This window comes from Talpa europaea, assembly GCF_964194135.1.
Source record: "Talpa europaea genome assembly, chromosome: 5".
Taxonomy (NCBI): domain Eukaryota; kingdom Metazoa; phylum Chordata; class Mammalia; order Eulipotyphla; family Talpidae; genus Talpa; species Talpa europaea.
The window spans coordinates 7,477,685-7,495,400 of record NC_140071.1 but is presented as its reverse complement, the minus strand read 5'-3'; the positions used below and the strand labels follow the sequence as shown (position 1 = coordinate 7,495,400).

At 45.5% G+C, this 17,716-nt stretch overlaps 1 protein-coding gene across 1 annotated transcript in view; it reads left to right on the top strand.

The window, feature by feature from the left end:
• The window catches only part of MYO10 (myosin X), a gene marked incomplete at both ends in the record, with an annotated part of 76,303 nt that overhangs the window by 26,044 nt on the left and 32,543 nt on the right, over positions 1-17,716 (top strand). The window contains 2 exons of the mRNA XM_084233156.1: positions 15,664-15,756; positions 15,878-15,985. Coding sequence (XP_084089282.1) covers positions 15,664-15,756; positions 15,878-15,985 — 201 coding nt within the window. The remainder of the gene's footprint in view (positions 1-15,663; positions 15,757-15,877; positions 15,986-17,716) is intronic.

Sequence of the window (17,716 nt, the reverse complement as noted above, 5' to 3'; positions counted from 1 at the left end):
TTAATTACATTCATTAGATAAAATGGCCACAGATTATGCCCAGGCTGCTGGGGAGGCTCCAGATGGGCGTGGTGCTGGACTTGACTGGGGCTGGTGGAGAGCAAATCCTCATTGCTTCCCCACCCCTTTCTCTGTTTTTCCTGAGCAACTCTTTCAGCTGTATTCATTGAGTCTCACTTTATACATATAAGTATCCCCTATAATAAGCATTCATTTAGAGACTTCCCAGTGTCCGGGCTTTGCATTGATGCATCTGCAATTCACTTGGTCCTTCCTCAAGGTAGCAAAATGGCTGCAATAGCAGCAGCCATCAATCCTCACAGAGCATCCTCATTCAGTTCTTTAAACAGATAGTTTTGAGTACCTGTTGTGCCCTTGGGATGCAAACAAAGGCCTTTTTCTCTAAAAGGAAGTATTAACCCCTGCCTGAAAGAAAAATCAGAACTAGGCCAAATGGGGTCCTTTTGTAGAAGAGAAAAATGTGCCCCAGGAGCTCCTGTAGGTTGACCTGACATCTCCCTGGTCCTGGCTTCAATGCTTAGTTTGAGGCCACGCTGGGGCTTGTGACTGAATCTCACTCCACAGGAAGCTAGAAGAGTGACTCTGTGGTAAAGATGAATGAGTTTGCAGGATTGGCGTGGTTTGATCTCAATCCCGGGCCAGCTGCACCAGTCATGGGAGTGCGAGGGAGGGTTGATGGACCCTGCTGGAGAATAAATCTTCAGGTGCGGAATGGAGGGCATGGAGATGGGAAGGTAGAAAGAAAAACACTTTGTTTTTTAAATTTATTTTTAACTGAGGTAACATTGGGGTACTTCCATCAGATATCACCACCATAGTCCACTGTGCTTCCTTCCCTCTCTGTTCTTACCCCTCCCGCCCCCTTCTCCCCTTGGTCCCCTTGTTCTATAGTCAGCTATCAAGGGTTACTTTCAAAGCTTGTCTTTATCAGACTATTAATTTAGTTACTATATATTCCACATAGTAATGAGACCATCTGGTGTTTATCTTTCTACTTCTGACTTATTTCACTGAGTATAATCCCTTCCAGCTCCATCCATATTGCTGCAAATGGCATGTGTTTATCTTTTTCATCGCCTAGTAGTATTCCATTGTGTATATGCACTGCATCTTCTCAATCCACTCCTCTGTTCTGAGGAACTTAGTTGTTTCCCTAATTTACCTATCATAAGTAGCACTGCAGTAAACATAGGGGGCATGTTTCCTTTTGAATCAGTAGAAAACATTTACATTATTTCTTTGTATACATTTTGGAGGAAACAGGGATGTGAGATCGTATTTTCTAAGTAGATAGTTGATGCTGCTATCAGTTTTAAGTAAGGATTAAGAGAAATAGAGTTTCCCTGTTCATGGAACTTGACTTTAAACAATAGAAGGGAAAGTAAGTCTAGTACTTGATGCAAGATGAATGAACACTTTTGTAATAAGACAGTAGATTTGTGTTTCTGTGGCTAACCAACAATTACTCCAGAAAGCCACTGGCATTTTCTATATAGAACAGCACCTCTCAAACTATAGGGGTCAAAGAGCAGTTCTTTCTTATTATCTCTATCTCGTGGACTGGGATATTGTTCAAACAGTATGAGCAAGTCATCACTGTAGACTTCCTGATGCCTGCTCTCGCTCCCTGCCCATCTCAGGTGGGCTGGCGCCTGGCACAGGTTAAGCTGAAGTCCTGCCCCTCTGGTTTCCCTACAAGAAGAACAAAAGCTGGGCTCTGTTCTTACCAGTGACCTTGAGCAGGCCCCTCAAATTATATCTGCTTCTCCATGGCACGTAATTCTGGCTCGCTCTCCTACCCTCATAGGATTCCTTGACTTTTAATTGAGGTAACAAAAACCTTGGTCTCCTGTACCCCGTATTTGCTCTTTTCACTTTCAAGTCAGGAAGAGACCAGAGCTTTTCACGTGGGCAATAATTGCCAGCTCCTGGGTTCTCAGCAACCCAGGGGATCAGGCCATCCACTCCTGCAAGAGCACCCTGACCTGGCACACCACCCGGTGCCAGAGGGTCTCCACAGGAAAGCTCTGGGTGGTCCCCAAGGCAGGCCTGAGCAGCCCGGCCATGGCTGCAGAGTTTCCTGGGAATTCCTGGCCAGAGGTGGCAGCCGGCAGAGGGGGTGGGGGCATCTGCATCTGTGCGTGCAGGAGAGGAAAGCCGCGGAGCACCAGTGTGCAGGTTCTGCATGCCTGGCCTTGGAGAGGAAGAGAGGCCAGCGCAGGTGCAGGAGGCTGTGAAAAGCAGGAAACCGGAAAGGAGTAAGAATGGAAGAAAGAGGCCAGGGAGGCGGGCAGGCGGGTGTGCTTGTAACTTAAGGAAGCGCTGGACCAAATGTTAAATGCATTTGTGGGATTTGGGGACAAGTGTGTGACACAAGTGTAATGGGAGCTGAGGGTCCAATGAATCCGTGTCCCAGGGACACAACGAGAAAAGGCGTGTTTCTGGCCAGCTCTGAGGCCTAGCAGCCTCACCAAGCATTACTTGCCAGTTTGGGGGGGTGGGGGGGACGGGGACAGGCCCAGTGCATGTGCTGTGTGCCCCTATTTCGGCCTGTTTCAGTCTCCTTTTATTACAAGTGCCCCCAGTGCTGGGCTCTCTCATCATCACCATAGGCACTAAAAACGCTGGACTCAATGGCTTATTAAAAAAAAAACAAAAAAACTTCCTGTCCTAGGAATCTTGGGGAGGGACTTCGAAACGAAATATAAATGTATCAGGAAAAATGCAATCCATGTGTTGTGTTTAGGAATCATTTCTTGACATTTCCCACTTTCTTTGAAGTTCATGGAAGTTCTTCCTGTCTGATTTGTCTGAGGACCTGAGCCCACCAGCAAACCATTCGCAGGGCCTCATTCTGGGCGCAAGCATGTTTTCCATCGTTGAGTAGTAGGTAGTGTTTTTGGTGAATGACATACTTTATTTTAGTCTCTGTGGAAACCTTGTATTAAAATGCAGTTTGATGTTTCATTTCTGCCTTTAAAAAAAAAAAAAAGATTTATTTAGTTATTTATACAAGTACCAGGTACAGTCAGAAGCACGGGAGGGTGAGAGAATTCACCAGAACAGGCAGAGTGATGAAGTACACTGCTGAGGGGAGCAGCAGGTGCCATGTGGGACCCTTGCTGGTGGCCGGGGATCGAACCGGCCCTTCAGAGGCTGCGGCAGCCTTGCAGCCCAGCGCTCAACTGCTGCGCCACCAGCAGAGGCCCTGATGTTTCATTTCTGTAACACCTGTTTCAGGTTTCAAGCAAGTGCAAATAGTATTGTCACTTAAGACTCACTCCTTTACACTCAGTCCCTAGCGAGGCTCAGCTTCATTTATTAGCAGCACTGACCAGCAGAAGTAGTGTGAGTCATGTCTATAGTGTCAGCTTTCCCGATAGCCGCGCTCAGAAGTGCATAAAGAAATTCCTCGTAATCGGACATTTTAGCCCAGTATATCCCAAGGGTTATTTCAACATGGAATGCATTTCAGAGTTATTGCTGAGGGGTTTTGCATTGTTTTTTCATACGCGTTTTAGAGATCTGTGTAGAATTATCTTTAGAGCACAGTTCATTTACACTCTCTGAGTTCCTGGCTTTTATTCCCTAACTCAGAGGTCCACCAGCTTTGTACCTGACGAGTCAGTGCTTCCGCCTTTGCCACTGGTGTGGGAGCAGTCACCCACATGCATGGCTGTGTTCCAATAAAGCTTTATTTACAAAAACAGGCGGTGGGCCGGATGTGGTTCTCAAGCTAGGGTTCGCCGGTCCCTGCTCTCTGTACTGTCTCATTGGAGTTTAATTGTCAGAAATTCACCTCTGTTTCGGCTTACAGTTTTCTACCAAGCTGGCAATTGTGATGAATTTCATTCAGGAATATTCGGAAGAAATGTACCAGGAAACAAACTCCATTGTTAAATGATGAATATTTCAGGACTGCGGAAAGTCTACCTCCCGAACCTCCTGAGCGTGCTCCTTGCAGGATGAGCAGCGTGGCCAGTGTGATTCATGTGTTGGCTGATTGTCCGCTGAGCTCTGTGCCCCTTGATAGTGAAGGCATCTCTCTGTGTCTGAGGGTTGATACCGCACCTCCAGCGTTGCTGCAATTAAGGGAGAGCTAGCTTCTGAAGCAGGAGTTGGCACACGGGGCGTTCAAGGAACACATTACCACGTTCTTACTGCTGCCTGTCATTGGTCATCTTGGGCTTCTTACTGCCGTGCAGATTCATAAACACAAGCCAGTCGTGAACCAGAACACTGGATCACCTGCTCTCACGGAGTCACTTTAGACTTGAACTTGAGTGGGGGAGCGCTAAGGGAGCGTTGGCTGCAGGGATCCTCAGGTGAGAGGATGCAGGTGCTCATTCTGTGTAATGTAGGTCAGGTCACTCCCTTCACTGCATCTCTGCTGTGCCCCCTCACGTGTGGTGGGCGTGAGCACAGAGGGGAGACAGGTGGCATGAGAGGCCTTTGGGGGCTGGGGCAGTGCTGCTCACGAGTCCACTGGCAGCTTTTCCTGAACATCTTTCTTTCTTTGCTTATAAAACCTTTTCCTTTGATTGTCATGGGCTGATGTAGCTCATGGCTATAAGGACAAAGATGACAGGTGGTGTGCTCAATTCATTGGTAGAATTCACTAGTGGAACTTGGTCCCTGTTCTGTGAGGAGCAAGGAATAAGTTGCTATTTTTATTCTATTCTATTTTATTTTACTTTTCGAACTGAGGTACAGGCCAGAGGTGTGGAGGGTGAGAGGATTCACCTGAGACAGCAGGGAAAAGAACAGGCAGATGGACTGAAATACACTGCTGAGGGGAGCAGCCGGCGAGTCAGGAGAGGTCTGCTGTGCCATGTGGGCTGCTCCCTGGCTGGGGATCGAACTTCTGCTGCAATGGCTGCTGATAGCTTCATAGGTTGTGTCTTAACTCCTTGCCCCACCAGGGAGGCCCACAAGTTGCTATTTCTAATACTAATTTGTAAGACAGCCTTTCATCATATCACCCCTGTAGATTTCTGTCCTTCATTTGCACTAGAAATAATGTTAAATGGCCTTGCTATGTTGTGTGACAGATAAGCTCACAACTGCTCAAGATCTCACATTCTAGAACATAATAGAAAATTGGCAGAATTGATTCAATAGTCTTCTCATCATCAATCACCTTCTGACCGATGACAGTATCGAAGGAGAACCAACACTTGACATAAACTAGGGGCTAGGGGAGCCTGCCTGAGATCTTTTCTGTGGGATCCAGGCCTGTCTCATACATGGGGCCTCTCATCCATCCCCATGTTTGCTAGCGGTCGAGGTGTCACCTGTTCATCCTTCAAGCCCCCGGTCACCCCGATCGTGTGCTGCTCTGTGGCTTTGCCTTGTCCCAAATGTCACGTAACTGAAATCAAATAGAACATGTGCCTTCCAGACTTGGGGCTTTCATGAAGTATCAAATGTTTCAGATTCCTCCAAGTCTTAAGGACTTGACTTCTCTATTTTTTTTTTTTTTTTTTTCAGCTGGGGGAAATTTTTTATTTAAATAATATTGGATTTTCCAATGCAGAAATATGGTATATATTGCCATTTCCTTTTATTTTCTTTGATTTCTCTTAGTAATGTTTTGCTGCTTTCATTAATCAATTCTTGCACATATTTTATTAAATTTATTCTTCAGTATTTAATTTTTCTGATGAATATGGTGTGGTTTTAGAAATACCTTGATCTGAGCTTTCTACCTTGTAACTTTTGGTCTTGCTAAATTAAATTAGTCCAGTTGCTTTTCTTTTTATTGATTCCTTAGGAATCTAAAAATGGGCATTATTATGCTTCCTGCAAAGAGTTTAACTTTTCTTTCAAATTTGTATTTCCTTTTGTTTCTTGCTTTTTTTTTTTTTTTTTTTTATAAATTTTATTGTTATATTCCCCATACAATTGCAGCCCCCCATTCTGACCCCAATCCCTCCCCTCCCGCCCCCGCCCCCCTAAAAGTGTCTCTGGTTCATAGTTTTTTGTTGATTTTGATTTTCACTTTCTTATAGTTATTCATTTTCCTGGTCCCTTATTTAAGTTTTCTAGATTCCTGCTATGAGTGAGACCATCCGGTATTTTTCTTTTTCTTTTTGGCTTATTTCGCTGAGCATGATCCCTTCCAGCGCCATCCATGTTGCAGCAAATTGCATGTGTTTATCTTTTTTGAATGCTGAGTAATATTCCATGGTATATATGTACCACATCTTCTTGATCCAGTCATCTATTTTTGGGCATTTGGGTTGTTTCCAAAGCTTGACTTCTCTATTTTTTAAAATACCTGAATATCCCATTGAATAGATGTATCGCTTTCTTCATCCCTTTACCTGTTGAACCACATGTTGATTGTCTCAGGTTTTGATAGCTATGAGCAGGGCTGTTAAAAAACATTCTTGTGCAAGATTTTGTGGGAATGTAAGTGTTCAATGTTTAGCTTTGTAAGAAATGATCTTCCAAATTGGCTGGGTCATTTGCAGCAGCCAGATGTTCCTGGTGCTCCACATCTTCACCAGCCTTTGAATTTTTCTGTTTCCCTGGATTTTAATCATTCTGATAGGTAGTTTTTTAGTTTGCAGTCTGCTAACACAGTGGATGTCCAATCTCTCCAGATGTGCATGCTCCTACCTCTGGAGGCCGTGTCCATCCAGATCTCTTGCCTACTTTAAGAATCGGGTTGTCATTTTCATATTGCTGAGGTTTAAGCATTCGTTGTGTGTTTGGGGTGCCGTCTTTCTGATACCTGGTTTTCACGTATTTTTCCAGTGTATCACTTATTTTTTCACTGGCGGAACAGTGTCTGCCTTCCACAGAGAAATTGTTGATTTTTAACAAAACCCAAGCCAGTGTTTCCTCTCCTTTGATATTGTCTCTAAGTCATTGCCAAACACAAGTGTTTTAGAAACAGCTGAAACAGAATCACGATTTTATTTAATACAGTAATGTGTCAGCATATCTGAAGTGTGAGGTCCCATGGTAGACAATTTTTTTTAAAGATTTATTTATTTTTATATAAGAGCTAGGGTACAGGCCAGAGGCGTGGGAGGGTGAGAGGATCCACCAGAGACAGAGTGGGGAGCAGAACAGGCAGAAGGACTGAAATACACTACTGAGGGAAGCAACGGGCGAGGCAGGAGAGGTCTGCCATGCCATGTGGGAATCTCCCTGGCCAGCCTGGGATCGAACCCGCACTGCAGAGGCCACGGACAGCTTCACAGCACTGTGCTTAACCCACTGTGCCACAGGGGAGAGCCCCCCCTCCATGGTAGATAATTTTGTGAGAAATTAATAAAAATTCAGCTCCTCCCCTGAAAAACTTTGTAACACAGAGGGGAGAATTTATGTGTATATGTCAAATGGATGTGCAAAAATACGTGATGTCACAACCGATGCGAGATGGGAGAGTCAGGTGACACCAGTCAGATGGTTCGGGAACAATTCTGTTGAGGAAGGGCGTGTTTGAGAGACCTTTACAAGATCCATGAGCCCCAACAAGGGCACGTGGGGGGAAGGTCAGAGTGAGAAGCTTAACTTCAGCCAAGGTAAGGCAGGAAGTGGGGGTTTTCTTCAAGAAAAAGCTGGCGTTAGCTATAATTTGATTAAAAATAAAGAGTATGTGTAGGGGCCTGTCAACTGGGAAGGTAAATTGGCTAAGGTGAAATTGAAGTCTTTGTCTTAATTGCAGTAGAAACTTGTGAATGGGTGTGACAGGGCTGAAGCTCCGCCTTAGAAAGATTCCGTGTGTGTGTGTGTGTGTGTGTGTGTGTGTTCTGAAATGCTGTCTTAAATGCCTGCGGTTTGTGTGGATCTGAGGTGAACACAACAGCTTCCAAGTACGTGAGGTTTACCTTGCTTAGGGTGATAACCCTTCCAGGCCAGAGGGGTGTGGGTCGATGCCTACCTCGGTGCGTGAGAAAGTTCCATGCTCTGTTGTCAGACCTCTAGGACTGAATCACAGATTTTGCTAGTCAGGTAGCCATGTCTCCTGTGCCTCCCCTGGGTGAGGGTTTAGCACTGCTCCAAGGGAAATTAGCTTCTGCCTCTTTTCTCAAAATGTGAGAATTATTAAGTGGCAACAACTGTAAAATGTTTCTCAAAGGCCAGGAAAGTCTGAGGTAAGTACAAGGAACCTTTGTGGAGAGTTTAATTGGCCTTTGTTTACTGCTTGCTCAAGGTCAGCAAAACCATATTGCTGCTTTAGTTAGCCATGCTTTTGAAAACTTCACAGCCTGATAAACTTCTTATCGAGGGTTTATTAATCGCTTTTGAGAGCTGGGTGGACCAAATAAAGATTGCAAGGTCGTGTGTGTTTTTCAAATGATTTTATTTTTGTTGTTGTTAGTAAAATGCAAGGGCAGGAGTCCCACAGTAAGACTTTTTCAGTTGATACAGGGCCCAGAAGGCTATGGTCTCAGTGTAGAATAACCCACTTCTGGTAAACTCTTCTGGAATCTTTGACTTCTATAGTGGAACAAGAAGCAAAAGGTGAGATTTGTTAGCTTGCTAATTTGTGTTCAAAGTTGAATGGGGTAGAGTTAACCTTAAGAGTAATGCCATACCAATACACGTAGCTTAGCAAATCCTGTTGGCTGCAGTCCTTCTAAAATAAAGAGGCATGGAATTTCGGTTCATTTTACTAAAAAATAAGCTTGTTCTGTATTTCTTAGGATGTCAGGTCCAATCCTCCGTGATATGGACTGTGTAATAATAAGTCCCTTGGGGGCAGGTCTAACGTGTATATAAATAAAATTTACAGCACTTCACACGTAGGAAGTAGGTCAAGGTCCCTATAAAGATGCAGTGGGAAAAAGGAGAACCCTTTAATTAGAAGATTAATTTTAGAATTTTAGAGAAACAGTTAACTCATTTGGGGGAGGCTAAAAATCTTCTAAGATAAATGGGCCTCCCTGGTAGCAAAAGGGGTTAAGATGCAACCTGTGAAGCTCAACCACAGCCACTGCAGCCTGAGTTCCATCCCCCGGCCGGCCAGGGAGCAACCCGCATGGCGCAGCAGACCTCTCCTGTCTCGCCCACTGATCCCCTCAGCAGTGTATTTCTTTCAATCTGCCTGTTCTGCTTCCTGTTCTGTCTCTGGTGAATCCCCTCACCCCCCACACCTCTGTCCTGTACCCCATTTCTTGTATGCATAAGTAAGTAAATCTTAAAAAAATCTTCTAAAATAAAAAGTTTAAGAAAAATGTTTCATCGAGCTGCTAAGTTGGACCAATGAGACAGCTGTTGGGGTGCTGTTTGTGCCCCCTGTCTGGTCTTTGAGGAGCTGGGCCCAGAGCCCGCTGCCTTGTTGCATCCAGAGCACATGGAACCCAAAGAACTCTGTTGTTTGGTGGCAGCAGGGGCCAGGTTGGCTCTGGTGCACCCTATGCAGACACCCCCTCCCCCCCCACCCGCCGTGGTTGCCCAGGCCTAGGGGGGTTGTTAATGAATACTTCTGATTAAGTTAATAAGTAATATTTGCCTTTGCATAGTCTCCAAGACATTATGATCGTATCACAATTTTAGGCTTTAAATAATTTAATCTCCCCAGTAAGGGAGGGAAGAACCCATTCTGGAAACACATTCCAGCCTCGGTTCAGAAACTCCCACATGAGTTATCATATTGTCTTTGGTATTTGTTATTAAAACAAAAGCCGTCTTGATTAAGTCAGTTGTCTGCCGGCCTGTGTCCCCGGATGCAGTTTAGTTTGTTCTGATTGTGTCGCTCTCAACTGTGTGTCTACTCTCCTCCAACATCCGCCGGGGCAGGGCACCCGAGAGAAGGAAAGAGCAGATGCAAGCTCAGTTGGAGCCTCAAGTGAGTCAAAGAACATTTGAATAGTCTCTTATTTTTATATATATCTTTTTTTAAATTGTGAAGTAACATTGCATTAGTACGTAAGTTTCAGGTGTTCATCACTGAAAATCAATGTGTATATACTTATATTAAATTCATTTAAAGAAAGAACCTTTGAGGTTTTCTGGGAATCTTTCATTGGAGAACTGCTGCGTGGCAACATCTTGTGTCAGGTGTGCAGCATGGCGGCTCACCTATGCATCTCCTCTGCCAAGGTCACCACTGGTCGGGGCTGTTGTCACCTCTTTCATGGTCTGTGTTGATGGGAAGACAGTGATCAAAGATGGGTTTGTTCGGATCTCGCTATTTGGTTTTCCAAAAGGCTTCCTCTGTCTTCTGGTTATTTCCATATTGGATATTTGGCTGAACTCACATTGTGGTGAATCAGTTTTTGGTTGCCGTGGTCCTGAGAGTTTTGGGTTTTGTGTTACCTGTACTTAGGCCAAGCCCACTCCTAGCAGGTTGGTCTCTAGGGCCTCCCAGAGAACATCTCCATCTTCTGGACACTACATATGGGACCGCTGAGGTGCTACAATAGGGCACGTTGCCTAGATTTCAACATGGCTTTCCCCTCGAGATGTGTCCAGCTCATTCCTTTGGAAATTACATATTCTAAAGGAATATATGCCCCCAAATTTATGATTTCAGCAATAAGAAAATGTGGTTTGATGAGTACAAGTTTGACCCACAAGTTTGTTTTCAGGAAGCAAAGCTCTTTGAGACCTTCTTTTTCAACTGTTTGATTTAAGCAACATTAACACTGGCCTGGACCCGGCGTTTAACCTGATTTGCCCCCTATTTCCTCATCCACAAGATGGGACAGTAATCACCCACCTGCCCGTACTCTCCTGGTCTCTGTCCGTACCTCACACGTATGAACATGTGATTCTCAAGGCTGCTAAACAAGCACTTGAAATTTTATCAACAGTAGATCTTTGTGGGAGAATAATAGTATTTTCTTTTAATTATCGATACTAGATTTTAAAATACAAGCTTTTCATGCTATGTAAAGAACCTGAGACATCTGTTGATTAATGTCTGTGAAGGGTCAGTCACAAATGAAAGCAAAATGAAAAATGCCTCATTAATGACAGTCACAATTGAGAATTAAATTTGAGCTTCCTGTCGGCCATGGTGAAAGGGAAATACGATACATTTTCTGTTCTTTAGATCACTGTGTTTATTTTCAGTTTATTTTCCTCTGGCACAAAATAAGGCATCTGTAAGTAACAGTGAGTTATGTGGCTGTCCATTAATGAATGCCATGTCTTCTAGAGAGAATCATTTTTCCCCTCTCAAACCACAGTTTTTTTAAAAATCTCACAGATCCTGGGCCTCCCCTGGTGGTGCAGTGGTTGAGCGCTGGGCTGCGAGGCTGCCCGCAGCCTCTGCAGCACCAGTTCGATCCACGGCCACCGGCAAGGATCCCACATGGCGCACAGACCTCTCCTGCCGCCCGCTGCTCCCCTCAGCAGTGTACTTTGTCAGTCTGCCTGTTCTGTTCCCTGCTCTGGCGAATTCTCTCACCCTCCTGCACTTCTGACTGTACCCAGTACTTGAATAAATAAATTTAAAAAAAAATCTCACAGATCCACCTTCGGAGATTTACGTAATGATGGATGATGGCAGCCGGGTACGGTCAGTTATTTGCTGCTCTGCCTTCTTCTCTGGTTTGTCCTACCCCCCCCCTTCACCCCAATGAGTGGCCAATATTTGTGTATATGTTTTCTTCAGGGCCCCCCAATACAGTGAGATTGTGAGACAGTTTCAGCTCAGTAGCAGTGCTGGATCTCCCCTCATCACTTGACTCTGACATTCTGACAGATGTGGTAACCTTTGTCTTCAAAGTACACAGATAATACTTTCTCCCCAAAGTCCTGGCTGACTCCAGCCAGATCCCATGGGCCACCTCCCACCCCAGCCCCTCTCCCTGGTCTCTTTTCAAGGTTCTTGGGTTGGGGCCTCCCCGGTGGCGCAGCGGGTTGAACGCAGTGCTGTAAAGCTGTCCACAGCCTCTGCAGCACAGGTTCAGTTCCCAGCCAACCAGGGAGATACCCACATGGTGCAGCAGACCTCTCCTGTCTTGCCTGCTGCTCCCCTCAGTAATGTTTTCAGTCTGTCTGTTTGTTCTGCTCCCTGCTCTGTCTCTGGTGAATTCTCTCACCTTCCCGTGCCTCTGGCCTGTACCTCCGTTCTTGTATAAATAAATCTTTTTAAAAAAAACGGTTCTTGGGTTGGTATCTGAAATCTCTCAAATACTAAAAAGCACTACACCTTTGAAGGTACATAGATCATACACTATTTTCTTTCATTAGAGAAGCACAGATTGATTGTCTTGTTACTCTAGACCAATGACAATTTCTAAGCTGACCGCCACACTTACTGCCTTGTGCAATATTTATGAAATTACAGAAGGCTGGGTGATGTTGGGGTAATCAGATTCATTTATGCATAAATGCATTTCTTTCTGTCTTTTGCTTGTGAAGCTCCTCCCCGATTGTCCTCACCTCTATTGCCCTTTATTTAGATTTTAAGCTGCAGGGTATAGGGCTTGCCCCTAGTTGGTTTTAGCAGAAGGTGAATGAGCTCTGGTTTGTTTTCCCTGGATGTTCTGAAATTCTTTTTCAGATTGTAGGGAAGGAAAGTTTTTCTGATATTTTGTAACATCATTCAGTTACCTAAAGCTGAATATATTTAATCCTGACTGCAGGAGACAAGTCTTTTTTGCATCCACCCCTTCTAGTCCATTTGAATTGCCTTCATATTAGTGTGGCTTTTAAAATACCCAAAAAGTCAAACAAAAACCCATCAGCTGTATTGAGGTATGATTGACACACCATACACCTGACTCATTGGAAGTTTACAAGTCTGGGCCTTCTTGGTGGTGCAAGGTTAACTCTCAGCACTATGAAGCTATCCACAGCCACTGCAGCAAGAGTTTGCTCCCCAGCCAGGGAGCTGGCCACATGGCGCAGCCGACCTCTCTTGTCTCCCCACTGCTCCCCTCAACAGTGAATTTCAGTAGATCTGTCTGTTCTGCTCCCCACTCTGTCTCTGGTGAATCCTCTCTCACACACCCCACTCCCACACCTTTGGCCTATACCCCAGTTCTTGCATAAATAAATAAATAAATAAATAAATAAATAAATAAATAAATAAATAAATAAATAAGCCTTTAAAAAAATAAAAATTGCCTTTGAAAGAAAGTAAGACAGTTGGGCTGGGGACAGGATGGGTGAGTGAGTGGAGCAGGGAGCACTTTCAGGACAGTGGGGCGGATCTGTGTGCTGTTCTCGTTCTGGTGCATGTCAAACCCCAGAATGCACAACCTCCATGTGAACCCTAATGTAAACTACAGACTTGGGGCAACAGTGATAAGTCCATCTAGCTTTATCATTGGAACAAACACCCTCTCTGGCAGGGGATGTTGGTGAGAGAAATCAAAAGCCCCCACCTTAATTTTTAATCCTCCTGAGCATGAGTCAAGAAACCCCACACATAATAGGTGTTGAACAGAGTCCTGTTCAGTTGGTGCACGAAGACCAGTCTCCCGGGACTGTAATTGGCCCCAATTTCTGACTGTTGCTTCCAAAATCCAACCCATTTGTCACCATCCAAATTTCCTTGTTCTAAACTGCAGAGTCTTTGTGGGCGTGATCCCCAGCCCTGCCAGCCCAGCTATCAGAAAAGACCGGAGGAGTGCTTTAGCAAAGTTAGAAAGACAAAATGCCTTTAAGTTGTGATTTGTCCAGGCTCCAGCTGTGTCATCTTTGAGCATTAAATTCACCAGAAAAGGAAGTGGCAGCCAAAAAAAAAAAGAGCGCCAATAAAAACGCAGGCTTAGCCCCCTCGTGATCGCAGGGTGCGTTGCCCATGGCGACAATCTGCCTATAGATACCCGGCCCCCTGGTTAAATTACTGGGAAGGGGCAGAAACACAATCACCATGCGAGCTGGGGCAGAGTGGCCACTCCTGGGGGCGCCTGCTCGCCCGCCCTCCCTGGGCTGTTTGAAACCCTACAACCACACCACACTAATTAGCCCGTGAGTGGAAGGGGTTGTCATGGCGACCAAGCACTTTTTAAAGCACAGGAATGGTGTTCATTATTGTTCAGTGTCTTTAGCTGTGGCGAAAAGGTCAGTGTAGCAGTTGTTTTCCATATGAATTTTGGCCTCAGCCAAACAGAAGGTGGAATGTGCCTGCAGAGACTGGAAGATGGTGAGTTTAGCTCAACTTTGGGGGTGGGGTGTCTCTGGAGGAATATTTTTTAGAGTGTTTTAACAGCTCTAGGGCCAAACTCTGGGACTACGTGAAGTTTGTTAGAAAAGGAAGCAAGGAAAGACAGTTTGGGGTCAGGAAAAGTGAAAGCTGTCGAGATTTTGGTTTTTTAATTGAGCACGTCTTGGAGCTTTAAATGATTCCATCTAAATTAGATCCTTTCTCCGATTGTAGATTTAACCAAGTGGGCCAAGCCTGATGCTTTATTTGCGTTTTAGGTTAGCTCCTAGGTGGCTGCTTGCGTTTTATTCCTAAGTAAATAGAACAGAAGCAGTTTGACCAGATGCCTTCAGAACACTGCTTCTCTCTCTGGTTCTGAATCGAGGGTAATTTTGTTTTCATTTCTGGTGTTGTTCTTACTTTTGTAAGGGCATCTGAAATCATCCACACTAACAACCAGAGAAGCACAATCCCTGGGATGTTTGCCCTGATTTATCAGCTATCCTCAGTGGAATACTGCTGAGTCAAGACCGTTTGACAAGAGTGTTTGTAAAAGTAATTCAATATAAGGGAAGTTAATCTGGTGGTGTGGCAGTGGTTCCGTCTAAAGCTGGGAGGGAGAGTTGCAGAGCATTTTTAAATGTATTTTTGGTTTGGTTAGTGTGTGGATAACACGGCTTGGGGAGCTGACTGGCTGTGACCCTGAAGGCCACGCATTTCTGCCACTTCCATTTTGGGGGCATTTTTTAAGAATGCAACATTTTTCAGTGGTTTTATTCACTCTTGTGCAGGATAACAAAACACAAATTAGTTCAAGGGAATGAGTGCTTGGATTCAAAAACAAATCACTGCCCAATAAACCATAAATGGGAAGTGGCCTACTTTAGGGCTGTGCCCTGAATACCAGTGTCCTGCCTGGCACTTTCTGGCAACCCAGCAGATCAGAGAACACGTTTCAGAACCCTCAGTCTTGGTGTGATTTCCCCTGTCTTTAATTTGTGTATTCTGAGATGAATGGATTTTGTGATCGTGTAATGGCTCTCAATAAATGGTGTATTTGTCCAGAAATTGCAAAAGTTTAAACTTTTCTTGTGTCTTTTCTCCTCTGGTGCTTACTTGTGTTCTTCCCCATCCGCATTCTTCAGTGGGTTACTATTTTTAAGCCAAAAATGCACTGAAATTTAAAAAGCAAATAATGCAATATTTGTGTGACACTTGATTCTTAGGAAAACAGCATTAAAAGTTGAATGATGTTTATCAAACCATCTGACACTTAGGTATGGATGTTAATGCTCAGGAATTATGGTTGTCTTTTGAGATATTAATTTTCAGAAAATAGCATGGATGTCTATATGCATGAGGGGGTGCCATGTCTGGGACTCAAAAAATCCAGGTTGGAGGGGGCAGGATTGGCAGGGGGTGATGGGTTCATTTCTGTTGTAGGTTCTGTGTGTGTGTGTGTGTGAGTGTGTGTGTGTGTGTGTGTGTCAGTGTCAGAGAGAGAAAGAGAGAGAGAGAGAAGCAACTGTGGAGGTGGCCTTGCCAACTTTATCTTCTGATCTTCCCACTGGTTCTAGATGCCAGACCAGTTTGACCAGGCGGTTGTGCTGAACCAGCTGCGGTACTCGGGGATGCTGGAGACAGTGAGGATCCGCAAAGCCGGTTACGCCGTCCGAAGACCCTTTCAGGATTTCTACAAAAGGCAAGATATGGCTGAGTAGATCTTTATCGGTAAAACAGGTTGTGGAGCAAAAGGTGACCCCTCCCGGCATCTGCCGTTGCAGGTATAAGGTGCTGATGAGGAACGTGGCCGTGCCGGAGGACATCAGGGGCAAGTGCACCGCCCTGCTGCAGCGCTATGACGCCTCCAACAGCGAGTGGCAGCTGGGCAAGACGAAGGTAAAGGGCAGAGGGAGGTCCCTGCCGGGGCATCTAGGAAGGAGATCCCCGCCCACCGGGCCCCTGAGCCTTGTCAGGGCCGGTATAAGGTTGATCATTTCTTATCTTTGCGAAGATGCTCATGTTATCTCTTGCGCCATCTTTTGAAGGTTTTGAAATCCTTGACTATTCAAAGGGCACAGGTTTCTTGGGAGACATGGAGACACTGGAGCCCGCTTTTATGTGTGGTCACTCAGGCAGTCAACAAACACTGTCTGATGAGCAACTCCATGCTATGAGGTCCTGGGTAGCCTCCGGTGCCCAGGAAGTGAGATCCCAGCCCCGAGATGCTGCAGGTCAGCCCACGGTGTGGACACCAGCATGGTCCGGACACCAGCACGGTCCGAATCCTGCACAGTGTCAAAACCCAATCCAGAAAGCTGAGTGAAATCTACTTTTGAATGTGCTGATGTGAACAGAGGTCCTAGTTCCAGGCAGTGAGGGGCTGTCTGGCCTGAACCCCAAAAGCGAGCTGTGGAATGGTCTTGTGAGCTCTCCCCCTGTCCCAGGGAGCTGCCCAGAATCTCGCCCAGCTTTCCAATCTCGTTCCATGTTTCCCACCCCCTTCTGTGTCTTGTCATGCAGGAAAGACAGAAATGTGACCCTGGGCAAGAATTGCAGGCAGGTGGGGTGGTTTGAGTCTAAGGATGTCCTCAAAGTATGAAATTGTCACCTCAGCCTTCAAGTGCCAGAGCCTCATCAGAGACATATTTTTAAATTGCATCTATTGAAATGTTTCAACTAAGGAGTTTCTTGGTTTTAAAAGAAAAACAAAGGAGGAGGGGAAACGAGACACGTCTTACGATTTGACAGTCTTAGCTTAGACTGCTATGAAATAACACCATAGACAGGGGCTTGAACAACAGACATTTATTTCTCACAACACTGGAGGCCGGATGTCTAAGACCCAGGTGCCAGCAGCGTCAGGTTCTGGGAAGAGCCTCTTCCTGGTCGACAGGTGGCTTCTGGCTGTGTCCTCACACATGCAGAGAATAAACTCTGGTCTTTCCTTCTCTTCTAGGGGTGCCAACCCCTTCACAGGGCCCTATTCTCGTGGTCTTATCGAACCCTAATGACCTCCTAGACACCCCACCTCAATACCCTCACATTGGGGGGTAAGCTTTCAGCATAAGACTTGGGGCTTATGCTGGGGGGAGCATAAGAAATTCATTCTATGCAGGTGACAGGTATTCAGGTGTCCTTAGAGCCACTCCTCGGGGAGAGGGGCAGTGTATAATGGACATGCTCCTCTGCTCATCAGGAACTTTAAAGACAGCCAGGGACTTAAGACACGAGCGTCTAGGAGGGCAGAGATGGCAGCGGAGGTATCAGGCCTGTTATCTATGGCTGAGGAACAAACTTAGCAGATATAATAACTGATACTGAGTACTTCACAGTATCTGCCTGTTCTTCCCAAGGACCCCAAGTTTCAGGAGGGACTGCAGCCTAGGCCGACACCCTGATTTCAGCCAGGGGAGACTCTGAGCAGAGGGCCCAGCTAAGCCATGTCTGGGCTCTTGATGCATAGATACTGAAATGCACTGATGAGCAGAGCAGTGGGCGAGCCAAGAGAGGTCTGCTGCGCCATGTAGGTCAGCTCCCTGGCCGGAGATTGAACTCATGCTGCAGTGGCTTGATAGCACTGAGACTTAACTCCTTGTGCCACCAGGGAAGCCCTGCTCTGGCTTTTAA